Here is a 21,609-nt window from a genome sequence, read left to right as displayed (position 1 = left end):
TATCTGTATTGGCAAACTTTGAGCCTCATTACACACGAGCAACACCGACTCAATTATTATTATAACTCGTAATTTTACGTTACCACATTCTCTCTCTCTCTCTCATGCGATTAAAATAGGTTCCGATTTGCAACTGAAATTAACTTCTTTAACAGTTGTCATCGTTAAGGATTTTATTTTTAACGTCAGACGATTTTACAGATGATATATATGATGTTCTGGAATAGGCCCATTCCTGTGAATCCAGCTCGAGACTAGCTGCTGTTAGTAAGCTACTTTGGAGATGTGTAGTGGCCGTGGAAGCTATCAGTGCTCAAGATTTTATAATCTTCCACTCGATCTACGAAGTTCTGCCAGTATCCAATTTTTCAATAATAAACTCAAGACGTTCCTGTTCTCAGAATATTACGATATCGAAGACCTCACCATCAGAGAGGAATACAGATTATAAAGTTGAAGTAGATTTTTTATTGATGTGAGGGTCCTGCGAAGAACCATTTGGAATGGGACCAGATAAAAAACTGCAAGTAACAAGTAACATGTACCTCTGGGTAATGATCATATAAGCCTATATCAGATCGCCTCTTCATCTTCTGTAGACTGGTTTGGGCAGTTCTAGTTTCTTGAGTCTTTCTTTACAGTTCAGTCCGTTCAGTTGTGGTACTATTTTTTTGTTCACAACGCTGAACATTTTCTATTGCCTCTACATCCTTGACACCGGATCTGATTTGCGTACTCCAGGTGATGATGCACCAGAGTAGTATACATTACTTTGAGGATAGTTGCATCAAGATATACAAATGTTCTTCTGATTATAACTAGTGCATTGCTTACCTTGATTATTTTCTGGGCCAGGGCCCTCACATGGAGGCGGGGGATCCTGGGGCGGCACATTTAGGGGGGCGGCAATTCTAGTCTGGACATGCCGTCAACAATGCTAATAAAATAATTATAATATAAAAGATCAAAGGAACCCTGAATATTTTACCGTAATATACGAATTTTACCTTAGAATCAACAGAATATGAAATATTTTCCCTCATCCTTTCTGCAATGGGAATAGGAAGTTGAGCATCCATCTTTCAGACCATTTTCGTAGTTCATCTAAGTCCTCCTGAAGTTCGTCACAGTCCTCATCATTAATAGTTATCTTAAATACCTAGGTATCAGCTCCACTGGTGATCTCCCTCTAGTTCAGGGGTTCTTAACCTTTTTTCTCCAATTCCCTACTTTTTAGTGAGCCAACTCTCCATTTCCCACCACAGCATCGGTCTTTGACAAATTCGATTTTAACCCATGCAGTGTTTAGTACGTAAATATACGCTTTGCTTTTTTGTACCATTTTACGGCCCTTAATTTTTGTTTGCACGAAATGTGACAACAAGAAGACACCAGAAACAAACAAAAAGAAACAAAAACACATCGATTAAAAAAAAAAAAAAAAGACAGTGGTTCTTCTGTCCGACCGGTCATTCCCCACTTGGCAACTCCGCCATTCCCCACAGGTTAAGAACCACTGCTCTAGTTTGAGGCCTCACCATTAAATATCACACTTTGCTATCTACTGGTCAGAAAGCTCTTTATCCACTACAACAATGCTCCACCAATTCTATAAATTTTTATCTTAGCCAATAATCTTTTAGGAGAAACTCGGTAATAAAGGCTTCATGAATCACAGTAGACAACATTGATAGCATTAGTCTCATCGAAGGCACCCGTCTACTTATCTTCAGTAGGGCATGAATCAGCTGAAGCACTGTTGACCTACCCGAGATAAATCCAAACTGCTTACTTCTAGACAAGATTTGCATGTTCATATGCTCAATGACTCTCTGGATTGATTTCATCAGTTTGCTGAAGGAAATTGTGAGCCTTACAGGTTTATAATTACCGGGATCACTTTTATTTCCTTTCTAAATGGGTGTTAACGTGAACTATGCGACAGTCCTCCGAAACTACTTTTAGCGAAGTACTGAATAATATTTTCAGCGGCGCAATCAGTTCTTCCGCCATATCTTATAACCCAGATATGCATCCCGTCTGGGCCTAGAAATTTGTTCCTTCTTAGTTTCTAAAGGCCCCTATACACTGTCAATCATGACTGCACAGTCATCGAGATTGTGCAAACAGTGTTTGGGACACATATTGTCAGTAAGATTGAGCAATCATTACTTACCTCTTGGAGTTTGTGGAGTGAAGATGAGTAAAGCGGCTGCATGCATAGCCATTCTTGGCTACAAAGGAAAGACTGAGCTGTTGGCGCAATCATCGACACTAACTATCACTCATGATGGTGTAACTACTATGCTTGAGCTTATAAAATCAAACCGTGTTGGAAATTCCTCTATCATATGCGCAAACACTCAATCACACCCACTCACACAGTATATGCTTGCGCAATCATGAATATTGTGCAATCATGACTGACAGTGTGTAGGGGCCTTAAAGTACCTTCCTAAGCATATCGTAAGTTATTTCCATATGTTTCTAACTGGGTATATTTCTTGGACGAATCCTTGGCTCTTTGTCTTCTGGATCTTCAGCAAAAACAGAAGAAATTTTAGCTGGAAGAACCATCGCCTTATCTTTGACACATGTAGTTCTCATCTAATTGTTCTCATCCTTATAAAGATCTGCTATTCTTGAATGCTTCTGGTTTTTGATGACACGTATTTCCAGAAGATTTTTGGGATTTTCTGACATGTTTTGCAATCTCATTTTCCTCGAACTTAATGGCATATATTGTCTTTCGTCTTACGTGATTATTTAGCCTCCTGTATTGAGTTTCAACTTCCGCACATTTCCTGTCGTTTCGTGTCCCATCGTGTTTTTCAATTCTAATAATTTCTAACTTTCACCCAAAGCCTCTGTTTCCAGATTAGTTAGTTGAGTTTCCTCCACAAATGATTCCTCACTACTGAATAATAGGTTCAAAATGTTACCGCTGCTGTCTCCCCACATCCGTGTTGTATCCTTGAAAGGTTGACTGAAAAAAAGTCTCGGATCTTTTCAAGAAACTTGATTTTTCGGTAGTTAGGTCAACTCCAAGTTCGAGAAGCTATTTTTAGCTTCTATGATGCAATTGGTAAGGTGTCGGCGGCTTGGCATCAAGCTAGGTCTCGGCTCAATTCCTGGGGGCGACGACAGGAAATTTTATTTGTATGACTTTGGTGTTACTAGCGATTCACTTCAGGTATTTACAACGGCGAAAGCCTATCAAAGTTTCGTGCCAGCTTTACCATTCTCCATAAGTTGAGCTCGGGGACACTGTGGAATTTAGGTAATGACGGCAGTTAGCAATCAACCTTGATCCTTATGGACTTAACTTCAAGTTCATGGGCCTTTGAAGGTTCTGTGGCCATTAGATGAAGGGATATTCGTGGCGCTATAGGTAAGGTAACGGTTTGGCATCATTCCAGGTCTTGGTTCAATTCCCGGGGTAACGGTCGGAAAGGTTGTTTGTATAACTTCGCTGTTTCTAGCGATTCACTTCAGATACGTAAATATATATACAGTACTTATAAAGTCGTTTGCCAGCCTCGCAGAATTCTTATCTATATCATCGGATAGCTCTTATCATTCTGATTATTTTGAACCCCACCAATAAGTGTCACAGAGTAACGTTAGTAATGATCTTTTGGCGTATATATATATATATATATATATACATACATATATATATGTATATATATATATGTATATATATATGTATATATGTATGTATATGTGATCACGAAGAACCTACAGTAGGAATAAAAGGAGACTTAGAAGAAAGTATAACGTTTATGTTTCGGCTAATAGCTATAGCTCTCTTCAGGAAAGTACTTTCCTGAAAAGGGATACAGCTATTAGCCGAAATGTACTTTCCTGAAGAGGGCCGAAATATAGAAGTTATACTTCCTTCTAAGTTTCCTTTTATTCCGACTGTGGGTTCTTTGTGATTATTTACAAATGTGCTACTACATTTTATCTGATATATATATATATATATATATATATATATATGTATGTATACACACACACACACACACACACACTTTCAACGAACGGACGGCTTGAAGAACGTTCTGAAGAAAAGTGCAGATTGTGGATCCCAACGCAAAGAGAAGTGCCTTTTTGTATTTACAGGGTGGGGGGAAATTGCTCGTGGGGTAGTGGGAAAGTAAGGAAAGAGGAGAAGGGGAGGGATTGCTGGGAAAATGGAAGGTAATGAGGAAGTAGAGGACTTGGTCCAAACAGACCGCCGTAAAGTAAACAAACGACCACAAGACGAGCTGGAGGACGACGGAATGTCTAATAAGAATGTAAAGATTAGAAGTATAGATAGGAACAATACAGTAGAAAGTGATGAGAATATTTTCAAGGGATTTAAAGAGAGTGGGGGGGACACAAACCCCCCCCGACTGACAAGACTAGAGAAGAAGGTTGATAAGGTGATCGAGGACTTGGAGAGTAGGTTAGGTCATATGAACACCATTTTACAAATGGTTGAAAGATTGGAAGAACTGGAAAAGGCGAATAAAAACTTAACTGATGAAATAGAAGACCTAAAAAGACAGTTAAGAGAGGTAAAGGTGGAGAATGAGGAATTGAAGAAGAATAGTAAAGAAAACAGAGAAACGATAGCTAAAGAAAGTAAAAATTGGAAGAAAACCCAAGAAGGAAATAAGGTTTCATTCACTGACATAGTCAAACAGCAATTGAAAGAACATACTGAAGACTCAGTTATTAAAGTGATGAGACAAAAGGAGAATATAGTAAGGGATTTAGCAGACAAGAAGAAATGTATAATTATATTAGGAATGGAAGAGAAACACAACACAGATAGAACCACAAGAATCAAAGAGGAAAATGAAAAAGTAAGCCAATTACTAGAATCAGTTCAGGAAAATGAACCAGAAATTATGAAACAAATCGAAGAGAAATTTAGACTCGGAAAGTATAGCACAGACAAGACCAGACCAATTAAGATTAAATTCAAGTCACAAACAACGGCAGAGAATATCTTATCCAAAACAGGGAAACTAGCAACAAGTGAACAATACAAAAAGATATGGATAAAAAGAGAAATGAATAAAGAGGAAAGAGAGGAAGAAAAGCAGAAAAGACTGGAAGCTAAGGCAAAAAACGAGAACAGAACGGAGTCAGAGAAAGAGAGATTCTATTGGAGAGTAGTGAACATGAAACTAAGGAAGTTCGACATACAAAAGAAAAACATAAGGGAAACAGAGAACACAATGGAAGTGGCAGAAAACTAAGAGTGTCTTACACAAATATAGATGGATTAATAACAGGATTGAATGAGCTGAATGATTATTTGAAAGAAAAAGAACCGGACATAATGGGAATTGTAGAAACAAAATTAAAAGGCCCACTACCACCCAACAGTGTAGGACATGATGCATACAATTATTGGATTAGAAACAGAGAGAAAAAGCAAGGGGGTGGAGTTATGTTCCTGACTAAGAAGGATATAAACGTGAAAGGTGTCATATATGGAAAGAATACAGTAGAGATGATTATGATAGAAGTGGAAGACAGAGATAAGAAGAGCAGAAAATTTGTGATCAATTATGTGCCTCCGAAAACAGCCTCATGGGAGGAGAGTGAATATAAAAGTATGTTAGAGGACACAAAGATAGCATTAACTAAAATAATGGAAGACGGAGGAAGAATAGTTATGATGGGCGACTTTAATTGCAAAGAAATCTGCTGGGAAGAAATGACAGTAAAGAGTGGTGATGACTCATGGGGAAATGCTCTACTTGAGATGATTACTGACCATTCAATGACACAATGGATACAAGAGAACACTAGGTATAGAAATGAAGAAGAACCATCGAGGCTAGACTTAATAATTACATCTGAACCTAGAATAGTGGACAAGATTGAATATAAAACACCAATAGGTAAAAGTGACCACATATTGATTGAACTGGAACTTAATGAAGAAAAATATATGAAAAGAAATGAACAATATAGAAAAGGAAGAATGATGTATGAAAAAACAAACTTTGATAAAATAAGAGAATTCTTCCAACAAGAAAACTGGGAAGAAATATACAAAGAAGAAACATCAGTGGAAGAGAAATGGAATATTTTGACAAAAATTTACAAAAAAGGAGTGGAAAAGTATGTCCCAAGACAAAAACAAGAAAAAGAATATGTAAAATGCTGGTACAACAAAAGTTGTAGGGAGTTAAAAGACAAAAGAGACAAAGCCTGGACCAGATGGAAAAAAGACAGACCTGAAAAATGGAAAATATATACTGGTTATAGAAATGAATATGTACAAAAGTGCAGAGAGGAAAAAAGAAAATATGAAAAAGATGTTATAGAAAAGTGTAAAGATCAACCAAAACTATTCTACAGATTTGTAAACAATAAACTGAAAAACAAACAAGACTTGGAGAAATTAAGACAAGGAGGAGTTGAATACACTGAGGAAATGGAAATGGCAGAAATTATGAACAAACATTTTAAATCAGTGTTTACAAGGGAAAATATACAACCTGAAGAGATTGAGTGGAAAGAAAAAGTCCCCCCTATGGAAGAAATAGAAGTAACAAAGAATGAAATATTGACACACTTGGGTAATTTTGATGTCAGAAAATCGCATGGGCCAGATGAAATAGCAAACTGGATTCTGAAAGAATGCAGGAATGAACTGGCAGACAAAATACATAGCATAATAAGCAGTTCCTTAAAAGAAGGAAAAGTTCCAGAAGATTGGAAAAAAGCAAATATAGTACCTATATATAAAGGAGGAAATAAAGAAGAACCTACCAACTATAGACCAGTCTCTCTAACAAGTACAATAGCAAAAATTTGTGAAAGAATTATCAAAAGTAGATGGGTAAAATGCTTGGAAAAAAACAACGTACTAAATCCAAGGCAATTTGGATTCAGACAAGGACGATCATGCGTCACCAATTTAATATGTTTCTATTCAAGGCTAATAGATATAATACAAGAAAGAGATGGATGGGCTGATTGTGCATTTCTAGACCTAAAAAAAGCTTTTGACAAAGTACCACATAAGAAGTTGCTTAAGAAATTAGAATATGAAGGAGGAATACAAGGTAAATTGCTAAATTGGATGGAAGACTTTTTGCAAGAAAGAAAAATGAGAGTAGTGATAAGAGATCAGCACTCAAAATGGAATGAAGTAATAAGCGGTGTCCCGCAGGGAACAGTTCTGGCCCCAATAATGTTTGCTATATATATTAATGATATGGATGAAGGAATTGAAAGCTATATGAGCTTCTTTGCAGATGATGCAAAACTACTGAAAAGAGTGAAAACTGAAGAAGATTGTGAATCACTACAGAGAGATCTAAGTAAAGTACAAGAATGGAGTAGGAAGTGGGAGATGGAGTTCAATACAAAAAAGTGTAGTATAATGGAATTTGGAAAAAGCAAAAACAGAATAACAGGATCATATAATTTGGGAGAAGAAGGAATAAAAAAAGTAGAAAATGAGAAGGACCTGGGAGTCATTGTTATGAATAATATGTCACCTGAGAAACATATAAATAAGATTTTTGGATTAAATTATAATTTAATAAGAACAATCAAAGTGGCATTTACATACCTGGATGAAGAAATGGTGAGGAAAATCCTAATCACCCTGATAAGACCAAGATTGGAATATGCAGCAACGATATGGTCACCAAGTACAAAAAAATGTATAAAAAAACTTGAAAGAATACAAAGAGCAATCACAAAACTGGCACCAACACTCTCAAAACTATCATATGAAGAGAGACTACAAAAACTTAAACTACAGACACTAGAGCAAAGAAGAGAGAGAGGAGATTTGATAGCTATTTACAGAATCATGAAAGGCATATAAATTACTGATAGAGAGAATCTGATAAAATGGGATGACAGAAATACAAGAGGACACGGAAAGAAAATAAAAAAAGACAGCTATAGAAGAGATTTGAAAAAGAACAGCTTTCCTCACAGAGTAATAGACAGTTGGAACAAGTTAGATGAGAAAGTGGTGTGTGCAAAAACAATACATGAATTTAAAAATAGTTTAGATAAAATGAGATATGAAGACGGGACCCCACAAGCATATCTACCCATCCCGTAAAATACAAATATGTACAAATAGGTAAATACACACACATATATATGTATATATATATATATATAATATTATATATATATATAGATATTACAAATTTCCTGGACAGTGGAAGGAGGAGGAGGTGGTTGAGGGAACGTGGGGAAATACGTACCTCAAGGGAGTGAAGAATGGAGGAGGATGATAATCTCAGTGGGGAACCGAAGGCCAGGAAATTCGCATTTACCACACGGGACCACGCTTGCTTCCTCACAGCAAGCGTGTATGTACGGAAATCAAAGAGGGGTGTGGGGACAACTCATAAAGAGAACCGTCCTAGGCTAATGAAACCCAGAACTCCTATTGTGAGTTTTAATGAATTGGATAATTAGACACTAAAATTAAGCTACTTGACATTAAATAAGGGTTTTAACAGTTGGGTTCACATACATACATACATCCTATCTATTCCCTGCGCGCGTTCCTAGCTTAAGAAATTGTTAATTAATGTGTACTTATAATTGTCTTGCTTGTGGAGACGTCTTCAATTAGCATGATCTGCTGAGCTTCGATCGGCGCCACTTCGTTTGGTGGGGGCGGGGAGTGGACGGCCTGGGCGCGCTGTGATGGGGGTTGAAAGTCACTTCGTCGGCGTACCTTTCCCGTTCAATCGCACTACACTCAGTTTTTGCTTGAGGGGTTTATACCCAAATAATCGTCACTCGATTTATTCCAGAGGATATAAATCCCCAACAGTCACTTGAGGGAGGAAAGGACGCGCTTACTATTCCGAGATCGAGCGGTCTGACCTCCTTTTTCGAACTCGATGCTTAGACTGCCCGTGTCCTGCGACAGGTCAGGTCACGATGTCCGCTAGCCGGCTTCCGACGTTGCCAATAGTACTATGTCTCCGTCCCTAGTTGCGAAGGGTACTACGAATAATGTTCATGCGGGAGGGTGACACAGTTCCAAGTGTTCTTTGAGGTAGACACTGTTCACGAGCAGGTTAAACACAATCCTAATTATTCTAATTACCTAGCTTAATCAAATATGTGGCAGCGCGCAGGGGCGGGAAGGGGGTGTGTTTGAGTGCTTTGTGTGAGTGCGAACCGTTGGGCATGGCTCCGAGAACACAAATCAAAAGGGGGGGGGGGGTGTTTCTAGATATTAGAAGTCTCTCCCTTCGTTAAGGCATTGAATTGGTTGTCAAAAATGACATGACAAATAAAGAGGATAACGAGGAGAAAGGACAGGATGTTGCTACTAGAAGTCTTAAGGACTGGAAATTCCCCCGAGTATGGGGAATGGGCTGTTACGGAGAGAAAACAGACGAGAAAATGGGAAGGGAGACAACGAGCTGGGTGTCACAATTTAAAAATTGTGACAATATATATATATAGATATATATGTATATATATATATATATAAATATATATATACATATATATATATATATATTTGGGGGTAAACTGAGTTTTGTAAATATAGATGACGATTTAGGAGGGGTGCTAGCCTGGATTTTGTAAATATAGATGACGCTTTTAAATAGATGTACTCTGTAGCAGGAATACGATGATTTTGAATATAAATTTAAGTATATATTCTTTCTTGATTTATTTTCTTTCAAAATATTGGGCAAAGATAATACTTAATCTCACATTTTAAAATATTTACTTTCGATAATGGGTTATTCCTCCAATTATTTTCACTGAAACATTTTGTAAAATGCTGTAAAAAATCTACCAATGTATTACTGCTTTCTGCTTTCGGTATACACGATGTCGGTTTCTCGACCTCTGCAATGAGGGAAGGAAAAAACAAAGTTGGAGGGGGAGCTTCAGCCCCCTCAGCCTCCCCTTGGATCCGCTACTGGGAGTGGGTGAATTGTAGCCTGCTGCAGGCATGATTTTCTTCCGATTTAAATGGGAATTTCGATTTTTTTTATTTTCCTGACAATGATCTCGATTTTCTGTCTTTTTTTCCCCGATTGTCATTAATTCCCGATTGTAATAAACGATCCTGTTAAAAAAAAACCGATTTTGTAGTGGTCGAATAATTAATTTTTGGTTGATGTGAAGTTTTGGGCGATTCGTATGTCGGCTGTACCTATGAGTAAGCGGTTTATTTTGTGCTGACCCGCAAGTGATTGGTTTTGTGTAGCATTGCGTGGTGTGGTGCGCACGTGTACGTATAGCAAGGTGATGGCGGGTAGATTTTATTTTGGCAGAATCATATCGATAGCAACATCAACGGAACAGCTTGCATGCGGTTTTTTTTTTACTAGCGATTCAGCCTAGGCCCACGGCCCCCTGACCCCCACCGGGGGCTCTGCCCCTGAATCCCCTGCCAATGTAGATTTTTTTTGGGTAACCCACAAGAGGAAATACTCGCCCACGCTGTCTTCAGGCTGCATGGCTCTTTCTCCCACACTCTCAGGGTAATGCAGCGTCATCAACCATGTGCAGTACCTCCACTCGAAGCTTTGAGCGACGAGGAAGCTGACGACGAATAGAAGACAATGGGACAGTTCTTTTTTCTTGGGAAACCTCTCCATAATTACCAGATTAGGTTAGGTTTAGGTTAGGTGAGGGTGTGCTACTCTGCACCACAGCCCCCGCAAAGAATAAATAAATAAACAAACAAATAAGTAAACAAAAATAATAAATAAATAAACAAATAAATAGGTAAACAAAAATAAATAAATAAATAAACAAATAAATAGGTAAACAAAAATAATAAACAAAATAAAATCAGTAAATAAACAGGTAAATATATAAAACAAAAATCGCTGCTGACGTTACTATCAATCAGCGGTGCTTATCTATGGGATTTCAAATACTCAGATTGATAAGAGCTATCAGATGATATAGATAAGAAATGCATTTGTGAGACTGGCAAACATATATATATATATATATATATATATATATATATATATATATATATCAGGCGCGGATCCAGGAATGTTATGGGGGGGGGGAACCGATAACCGATACTTGAGACACGCCTATATTTTAACCCTAAGAATAATGCTGTTGGCTTGGAGATTGGTCCAGAAACCTAAGTCTGTTTTGCTCGTAATGGTATGTAAAATCATATATAATTCACAAATATAATTCAAATCATAAATTCACACAAAAAAGTGTTTATCCAAGGAGAATCAAACTCGAGGTGATTGAACAATGGTAATGGACCATTACCATTGTTCTTCATACTCGGGGCGTTGGGGGGTGCCCGGGCCCCCTGCCCCCTCCCTTGTATCCGCGCTTTATATATATATATATATATTATATGTATATATATATGTATATATCAGGCGCGGATCCAGGAATGTTAGGGGGGGGGGGGCCGAACCGATAACCCATACTTAAAACACGCCGATATTTTAACCCCAAGAATAATGCTGTTGGCTTGGAGATTGGTTCAGAAACCTAAGTCTGTTTTGCTCGTAATTGTATGTAAAATCATATATAATTCACAAATATAATTCAAATAATTAATTCCACACTGTTGATATATATGTATATATATATTATATGTATATAAATGTATATATATATAATTATATGTATATATATATATATATCTGTGTGTGAGTGGTTGTAGGGCGACATATCACCTTATCCACGTTATTTCCTGCTTCGTCGATCTCGAGGATGAAGACTCTTCTAGCTAGTTTATCTTTCACTCGTATCGCCCATCAATCCTACCTTAGCTAATTATTCTCTATATTTTTCTTCCACTACTTTTCTCTCTCGCTTTCATACCACTATACATATATATACATATATAGCCATACCTCGATTATCGTGATTACTTTCTAGGAGCCCCCGCCTCCCACGCGATAGGTGAGCATTTAAAGATATTAGCCTACTCTCTCCAAAACTATCAGAGGCCAAAATTAAGGGTGGTATATTCACTGGTCCACAAGTAAAGAAACTATTGAAGTCAATGCAACTTGAGAATGCAAAGAATGATGTCATAAGAGAGGATGTAGTCTGCATTTCGAGGTATAGTTAATGGATTCCTTGGTAATAATAAAGACCTAAACTACAAGCAGCTTATAGCAAAACTTTTGGAAAGTTATAAAAATGTGGGATGTAGAATGTCATTTAAGGTGCACATTTTGCATTCACATTTGGATTTTTTCATGAAAACTTGGGAGGAGTGAGTGGAGAGCATGGTGAGAGGTTCCATCAAGACATTGCTGCAATGGAGAAAAGATACCTAGGGAGATGAGACACTGTTATGATGGGAGACAATATAGGGTCATTGATGAGTAAAAATCAAGGAGCTCACAGTACGAAATCACACTCATCAGTACATTTCTAGTGGACTTTTATGACCACATCACATGCTTTTATGCTTACATTTTCTCAATAGTTTAAAAGGGGAATACAAGGACAAAATATCAGCTACTATTTATAGACAATGTGAATATGCTAAATATAATGTACAATCATAGTTTAGTATAGTTTTTGTATATAAAACCTCAACTATCTTTTGAAATATGGATGCTATGTAATTTTCAATGGTATTTCTAAAACCAGGAGAGAACATTAGAAACAACATTACAAACACTAAAGATATTTACATACACACATATACCAAAGGCTTTTTTCCTTTATAAGGGAGGTAGCCAAAGTTAAAAGGTATAATATCACACTGCTCCTATTCACCACCCATCCCTCAAAACATCTAATGAAACAAAACTAGTGTTACCCAGTGTAACGTTTGGCAGTGGAAAGTGTGGTTGTGGCTGACAGCTATTGTGTATTAGGTGTTTTAGGATAAAAAACATGTATTGACTTTATATCATACATAAACATATACAGTATGAAATAAAAGAGCTGCAAATTAAAATTTAATTTTGGAAAGGAAAACAATATCAAAGTATTATCATTGCAATTTATTTAGGTTTTATATATCATTAGTATTGCGTTATAGTATAAAAAAATATGAATTGATTTTATATCATATCGACATATACAATGCAGTACCCTTAAAATTACATTGAAAAAAAAGAAAAAAAATACAAACAATTCACAATACAAATGGCCATTCAGTACATGATGGTAAAGATGATGATGATATGGTTTAACGTCACAAATGCCCCCCTGTCAGGAGGCTAGGACGGTACCCCTTATAGAAGACTTTGTAGCATGGAATTTAATGAACCATGCCCCTGCAGGGTTCAACTTCTATGATGGCAGGGTTCGAAGTACCGTCCCCTTGACCTTTGCCACAAGTAATGACGCCCTAACCTGCTTCAGTACATAAGTTGTTCATAAATTGAGTAGTGTCTGTATATATATATGTACACACACATATATAAATTAATCTGTTGCCTCTGTTCTCTCTCGCAGAAGATCAGTGGCCTCCAAGAAACTGAGAACAGTTTTTGGGTGGAACCATAAGTCAATTAGAGATATTGTATTGTTGTCTTCGGATAATCCAGTGTGGGACACTGTAATATTTGACATTCTGTATCTTTTGTGTGGATTTCTGAAAAACTAACCAACAAAATAAATGGAGATACTGATAATAGCAAAATGTAGAGAGCTGAGAAAACACCAAAATCACAAAAGCCATGTGAATTACAAAAGTACTATATCACAGATAAGAGGGATAGAACCCCAGGTAAAAAAGGCTTTATACTTTCGTCATTTCCTAATGTAGGGTCTCATGGTGTGTGCCTCGGGGAAAAAAAAAAAAAAAAAAAAAAAAAACTTTTATATATATATAGCAAAGTGTGATAACAATAACAATCACTTCTACCATGAGTCTTACAAATTCTAACAGTAAACTTAAATAAAACCTTAATCAACTAACTTATAAGAGATTGAGTCAGGTAAACTGAGATGTATGGTTGAACCTGAAGAAAATATTTATTTAAACACATTCTCTTGATCTTGAGCTAGTATGCTATTCTGGTAACCTGAACCTGACCATATATACTTATGTTTGACTTCCTTCTTAAACAGTGTTTGCTATCATCAACTCTTTAGACACATCTCCACCATCAACTCTCCACTACAAACTTTTCTTGGCACTCCACACTTCCCAACCACTCCATCTCCTACCCCAGCACTGAGATCTAATACCACTACACTGACATTTCTCCCTAAACCCTTCTATGCACTCATTTAAATCTAATTGAATCCAGTTAATTATGGTTTTACTATACTTACAGGTCTTGCATCTCAACCACAAAATAATTCTTGCAACACTGAATTACATATTCATATTTGAGAAAATCTGAATCATAAAGAAAATGTAAGAAAATCTATGGTTTCATAAAACTTCTATCACATGGACACATTTCCATTCACACTGAATATCTTACATCTTATACTAATCTGTGTACTTTTCTCTCTTTTGTTTTAATAACAAAATTCAAAATGGATTCTCAACCTAGGCTTCACATATAGACTCCTGTAAGTCTTGGTTCCTACTAGAAAATGCAATATCTGGACCTATGTCACCAATATCATTACAGACATTACAATCTTCTTCTAAATTTTCATCATCATATTCCATTCCACTTTCTTCACACTCATCCTCATCACTGCTATCATAAGCATTGAGAAGGGGGTTATAGTCAAGTTTTTCGGCTTGAGTGTCTGTATTCCTTAAATCTGTTTCAGGAGAATGTGAAATATGGTCAGATTTGGGTTTGTACTCCACATCACACACTCCCTCTGTTCCAAACAGACAGATGTGATAATCCTCCCACTTGGGGCTCTTTGGGGATGTAATGGACATCTTATACCTTAGCTTCTTGTGGTTATGAAAGACAGACCACCAGTTTGGCATATAACTGGGCTTCATAGAATCCAGGAAGTGCTGTCTCCATCTGGTTTCCATCTTAATTAAACCTATTTTACTATATTCTTGGTATACCTTGAATCCATGAGGCACATAATCCTCATTAGGAATTTTTGGATCTAAACAGGAACATTCTTTCAAAATGTCATCAGTTATGACATCCACATTACAATAGTTCCTCACTAAATTCTCAAGTTCTTCCACTCTATTTTCAGGTAATGCATCTCTTTTTGCCATCAATATTAAGGCTGCTCCTTTCACACTTTTTATAGTGGGATCAATACGGACTTTGTGAACACCTTTGGTCCCAATAGGTGCATCAAACTCTTCTGCCAGTTTAAATCTCATTTCACTATCTCTTATATTACTCAGTTGATGACATCGAGTACACAGAAGAACTACATCATGGCTTACATGGTGTTTTAGTACACCTGGAAAATGCTTACGGTACTCACTAGGAACAACATTCTTTCTGATGTATGAGTCTTTCTTTCCACAAACAACACATATGTTCTCTCTAACCTGTATATAAAAATGTCCATCTGCCCCCTCTTCCTGAGGTCTGGCCACTGGTTCAAAATTCAATTTAACCACCAAAGGCTCTTCACTCACTAGAGTTCCTAAACCCTTCCTCACATACCATCTTGCCTTTTTTGGATCACAGGTACAAAGCAACTGATTGTCAGGTGCTCTTAGCTGACAATTATGGTACAAGGGTGTCTTGCGAAGGGAATCTGCAGGGTAAGTACTCTTGCATCTCTTGTTTGTGATGTTTACACTTGGTTTGGGTTCTGTAAAAGACATACAACATGATCACTAATAATGTGTTTTTCTTACTGCACCTAAGATTAAAACATTCTAATACATACATACATATGGATTTCTCACAGGCATTACAGTAGAAATAATCACAATCCAAACACAAACCAAACAAACAATATACATCACATGGATGGAATTTCTTGATAGAGACGACTTATTAAAATGGGATAGAAGAGAAACAAGAGGACACGAGAAGCTAAAGAAGGATAGTTACTGAAGAGATTTGAAAAAGAATAGCTTCCCACACAGAGTGATTGATATCTGGAACAAACTAAATGGGGAAACAGTGAGTGCCAAAACTATACAAGATTCTAAGATCAAACTGGATGCAGAGAGATACGAAAACGGGTCACTGCGAGCATAGCTCTTGTCCTGTAAAATACAACTAGGTAAATACAAACATCTACACACTACCCACCACATGAACACCCGAACTCTAATCACTCACTGACTAAAACCATATACTGGCAGGTTACCAGAATGCACATTATCCCATATGGCTATGCACACAAATCTGATGATGATAATTAGAAATCAAGGATATGGATTAAGTTGGAGCTGTATATAAATTTGAGGCTAGGTAGAATAATTAGAGAATAGGAGATGGGACCCAATGATCACTGCTCATTTTCCTATATACTACAATTCGGTAAATAAACATAAACACCAGATGAAAGGAAACAAAATTCTAGACCAACTCACTAGCCTTAATATAATAAATTCTGGCAAATTCCCAGCAAGACAACCTTCTCTACATAACTCACATAACATGAGACATCCATACTTCAATGTGCTCACCCCAAACTATGCTCACAAACATGGTTAACCATTCATGATCTCCCCTCAGATAATTTTCCCAGAAAGATCACTACAGAACTTGCTGGCAGGCAGGCAGAAAAAAAAAAAAAAAAAAAAAAATCACTATTACAATACAAGAAACATAACCCTAGAGGCTACAGAAAACAATACACAATGCCAATTGCACACCAGAGATCTCAAAAATAAAAAGAGAAACAAAATGTAGGGGAAGATAAATCTAAAAGAAGATGAGAATTCCACACCTGGAACATCTGTGGCCACAGCTGTCACCTTTACCCTATGCACTAGGGCTATTGGGGAATCGGAGATTTCAATCCCAAAAAATACAAAGTACTGGAAATGGGTAATAGCTACAAAAGACCATCTTTAACCCCTTCAATACGGGCCACATCGCACATCTGGCAGCATTAGCTGCCAGACGTGCGATGTTGCGTCATAATACTCGCATTATGAAAAATAAAGTCACTGCTCTATCGCTCGTTCTCTTTCACCCGTGAATTTTGATAACCACAGAAAATATGATGAAGCCAGTTTACAGAGTATGTGGGTCACGCAGGTATGACTACAATAAATATAATCAAGAAGCCGATGTTGGCATCCTCATGTACCCACTTGCTCCTCATGACGCCTATGTAGGCGTGTCACCGTATGGTAGGGGTTAACTTATTCAGTGGGAGGTGAATCCATTACAAAGGCAAAAGGAAAGAAAGATTTGTGCACGTCTGGCAGCATTAGCAAAGGCAAAAGGAAAGAAAGATTTGTGGGTGTTGATAAAATACAACACTAACCTAAAAATTTGTCCTTATTTTTTTTGAAAGGCACATCTCGAAATCCTTCACACATTTGGTGGATTCCTGCAGCTATATGTGCTGCAAGCACAGATGGAGGCAGGAATGGCATCCACCATGGATATTCTAAATACTGCTCCACTAATTTTGAACAAATATGTGCACCACACAAAGCATCAGCTGCTGCATAAGAAACCTGAAAAAGAAAAGAAACACTCAGTATATTATCATATTGACTTTGAATAACATAATTTGAAATTGAAAGCAAAATCACTGCAGTTATGTTTTTTTTTTTTTTTTTTTATAAAGCCACTATTTTCCCTCTTGACTTTGCTGCTTGTTACCTGAATACCAACTTGTCAACTATAAGTGAAGAACACCCTTACAAAGGAGGTAGCCAAAAAACAAAGGCATAAAAACCATTCGCACCCATTTCATCCCTAACATACTCCACTCCCCTCCATCCTCTTCCCTCCCTCTTATCTTGGCACCTCCTGGATGATGGGTCATCCCTGCATCTCGCCCACTCCCCAGGGTTAGAAGTAGTGTCGCAAGACATATATATATATATATATATATATATATATATACTTATATACTGTATGTGTATATATAAAAAGAACACTAAATCATTACCTTTCCAGTAAGATTCAAGATAATCCTTACCTGCCTCGCTGTCAATACTGGTGCTTCCCAGTCACTTCCTCGTACTCTCCAGTCCTTGTTTAAGGTAATTCCTAAGAATGTCTGAGCTAGAGATTTTAGCCCTAATCCATCATATCCTTTGTTAGCATCCTTGACAGTGTCACTCTTTTTTTGTTGTTCTTGCACAATGAATCGTAGGTCTACACATCCTTGGACCTGTAAAAGCTCAGTCAGATTAAGATTCTCCACCAAAACTTAACACTTGACAATGCATAAACCTCTGTTATTTCAATTTTGCTTTTTCAAAAGTGACATCATGAAATCTGGGCCATACTACTGTATAACTGAGACCAACAATAAGTCACAATACAATTATCTTCCATTATCATAACTGTTCCCTGTATTTTCATTGATAGGAAACTCACATCTCACAGCAACCAACAACAGTTAGTGCTTCTGTCTGTCCTGTATTAGTGTGAATCTATCTAGCTAGCACAAGGAGGATAGCAGATAACAGTTATCAGTTTCCATATTTGAAAAATGTGAAGAAAATTGTTGAAGATGGTGGCATGAACATGGGTGTGTCAGAGCATTCTTACTTTATATGTCAAAAGCTATAAAGTAAAAACTCTTTACCTACCTGTATGCTGTGATCTCTCTCCAAGTAAATGCTGTCATCATTGCAACCTACCCCAAGCTTCAATACTCTTGTATCCTTCAAAAAACTCTGCAAAATGACAGGTATGAACTCGTAAGCATTTTGGAACTTGGGATTAACCTATATTCAAACCACAAGAAAACACATGTCCATAAATTTTTTCAAGTAAGCTTAGCTTGAGAAAAATAGTCTCATATCACATAAAACTTTTGACCAACCAGACATTCCTCATTTGAACATCATGCATTTTTGAATAACTATTTTCTTTAACATACATACCTACATACATATATCAAAGGCTTTTTCCCCCTTACACGGGGGGGGGTAGCCAAAAATAAAAAGGCATAGAAACCATGCCCACCCTACATATTCCACTCCCCTCCACCCTCCTCACTCCCTCTCATCTTGGCACCTCCTGGATGACAGGTCATCCCTGCATCCTGTCCACTGCCCTGGGTCAGAAGTAGTGTCACAAGACATGGCACATCCACAGCAAGGCCGCTTCATTAATTTGGTGACCCCCACCCCTCTCCGTCCCCTCATGCAGAAAAGGAGAAGACTGGGAGAAATCCCTTCGGGCTGCGTCAAATTTTTTCTCATACATACTTCCTCACCCCCCATCCCTCACCCACTCCCCCTCATGCATCACAGCATCATCCATACACAGCCCTTCTCCATTCACCCCTATCTTCTGTCCTCTCCCATCCTTCCTCACCAGACATTCCTCTCTTTTGTAATGCCCCTTTTTCCCCATCCATCCATCTCATCCTAGGATGCCCCCAGATATTCACTCCTTCCACACCTCTTTTACTAATCTTTCTTCACTCATTCTTTCCATGTGTCCAAACCATCCTAATACTCTTTCATCAACCCTATCTCCCAACTCCCTTTCCACCCCTGTTCTCCTCCTCACCTCCTCATTTCTCACTCTATCTAGCCTAGTAACCCCTATCATACTTCTTAGACATTTCATCTCAAACACACTGAAACTCCTTCTCTCTTCCTCTCTTATGTTCCATGTTTTTGCCCCGTACAGTGCTGTCGGCACAATCACTCCTTCGTATAACCTCCTCTTAGCATCCATTCCCAATTTTCTTTCAAACAAGGATTATATATTGTCATGTAAAGGTAAGGGTAGTGAGTGGTGGGATGATGAAGCAAAGAAGGTTGTAGAAGAGAAGAAACAAGCATTCACAGATTAGTTGCAAAATAGGATGAGAGAATCATATGAGAGGTACAAAGAAAAGTAAAGCATAAGATAAAGGAGGCAAAAAGGAGAGCAGATGTGAAATGGGGTGAGAGTATGACAGAAATTTTTTAATGTAATAAAAAGATGTTTTGGAGGGAAATTAAGAGAGCAAGGGAAAACGAATCAAGTAGAGAAGAAAAGGTAAAAGGTGCAGATGGAGAGATGATAATGGAAGAGATGGTAGTAAGAGGATGATGGGCAGAGTATTTTAGGGAGTTGCTAAATGTGAAGGAGGATAGGGAGGGAAAGGTAGTTGCAGTGGGAAGTGCTAAGAAAATGACAGAGATGAATGAAGAAAATGGAAGAAAAATAAAAAAAGATGGGGTGAAAGCAGTTACTAAAATGATGAGAGCAAGTAAGGCACACCTTCCCAAACTCCATCACTAACTTCCTTAATTCCTCCTCTGATCCTGCTACAAGTGGAGTGTCATCAGCAAACAACAACTGGCTTATCTCCCATTTTTCTCCATTTTCTTCAACCATCTCCAAACTCTAGCCCACTACTCCGGTATTCATCTCCCACAGCCATAACAGCATGACACATCCCTGGCGAAGTCCCACCTTTAGCTCAAAACATTCGCTCTCGCCATTTCTAATTCTAACACAGGTTCTACTACTTTTATAAAAAAATCTTGATTGTATTTCATATATAAATTAAAGTTAGTTATGGCCATATGATAAAAGAATTATGACATAAAATTAGAATGAGATTAAATTCATATAATGAAGAGATTGAAAATGCACATTATCTATACCTTTCAAAATGCAAAACATTCCTTTGATTATACATTTTAACTCTGAGACTTGTTCAAAGTTTTGTTATTTTTGTTGCTTCTTTTTTCATATACAAAGCATAATGTAAAACTGAAGTAAAACTAATCCTTTAATTACATTTTGGAGGGAAGGGAACCACTAATTTACAAATAAAATAAAATATAAAAATAGTGAATATTTAGACAATACCACAAAAATAAAGTCAAACATGAAATAACATTTTGTATTTTGATCCATTCTTTAATTTGACTGTATATCTTGTAAGCCTAACTTTCACTTTGCAGCATAAAAACATTTCATGTGACCACTTACTGTTAGTGACTCAGGTAACTCTTCTTTAATAAGAGCTAGTCTGATCAGCAAACATGTTCCCTGACTGGAAGCCAACTGCAAAAGTGCTACAGGACGACGGTGGCCTTTCACCTGCACCCACTCACAGTCGAAGCCTACCACACCCAACTGCTGGCATTCTCTATTAAAACAGGATGAGGTGATTTATTGTACATACAGTATATTATGAAATTACACTTAATATTTATAAGTTATGAGTTTTCTAGGAAATATAAAAGTAGTGCTCTTGGGGATCTTATATGGAGTAATAGAGATATATGGAGTGGTAGGAAGGAACAACATCAGAGAGATTTTTGAGTGGTGGTAACAAATATGGTGTATAAGAAGAATGATAAAGCATATGTGGACATGGGTATCAGGTAGAAAGGCTGTCAACAGGGTATTAATAGGCTATGTATTGGTAGCTAAGAATATATTACACTGCAATGTTATATTAGATATTTAAGTCATTAATCCAATCCCCTGCTTTAATGACTTCTTAAAATAATAAATAATAAGCTATCATTAATTCTGGTAACTTTTTCTATCATTTTAATTCTAAACCTACTTTTTCCATGACATGATGAACAAGTTATAAAGGTGCTATATCTATACTCTATCA

The 21,609-nt window shown here is 37.2% G+C and overlaps 2 protein-coding genes across 9 annotated transcripts in view; both read right to left on the bottom strand.

Annotated features, from left to right (window-relative positions):
• The window catches only part of LOC143021677 (RING finger protein 145-like), a 36,321-nt gene extending 32,864 nt beyond the window's left edge, over nucleotides 1–3,457 (bottom strand). For both annotated transcript variants that reach the window (XM_076179294.1, XM_076179293.1), the window contains exons 1-2: nucleotides 2,177–3,457; nucleotides 835–937 (exon numbers count right to left, since the gene is read on the bottom strand). The gene's annotated coding sequence lies outside the window, so the exon portion shown is untranslated. The remainder of the gene's footprint in view (nucleotides 1–834; nucleotides 938–2,176) is intronic.
• Nucleotides 3,458–12,483: 9,026 nt separating this feature from the next.
• Exd2 (Exonuclease 3'-5' domain-containing 2) overlaps nucleotides 12,484–21,609 on the bottom strand; it is a 12,581-nt gene continuing 3,455 nt past the window's right edge. For all 7 annotated transcript variants that reach the window (XM_076179291.1, XM_076179292.1, XM_076179288.1 and 4 more), the window contains 5 exons: nucleotides 20,970–21,129; nucleotides 18,617–18,703; nucleotides 17,998–18,192; nucleotides 17,332–17,527; nucleotides 12,484–15,693 (listed from right to left, as the gene is read on the bottom strand). In XM_076179291.1, coding sequence (XP_076035406.1) covers nucleotides 14,489–15,693; nucleotides 17,332–17,527; nucleotides 17,998–18,192; nucleotides 18,617–18,703; nucleotides 20,970–21,129 — 1,843 coding nt within the window. In that variant the 3' untranslated portion in view covers nucleotides 12,484–14,488. The remainder of the gene's footprint in view (nucleotides 15,694–17,331; nucleotides 17,528–17,997; nucleotides 18,193–18,616; nucleotides 18,704–20,969; nucleotides 21,130–21,609) is intronic.

The sequence above is a fragment of the Oratosquilla oratoria genome, chromosome 42, assembly GCF_046742065.1.
Source record: "Oratosquilla oratoria isolate Oo_2021 chromosome 42, ASM4674206v1, whole genome shotgun sequence".
NCBI lineage: Eukaryota > Metazoa > Arthropoda > Malacostraca > Stomatopoda > Squillidae > Oratosquilla > Oratosquilla oratoria.
The sequence above is the reverse complement of the archived record's forward strand: the minus strand, read 5'-3'. Positions and strand labels throughout refer to the sequence as shown.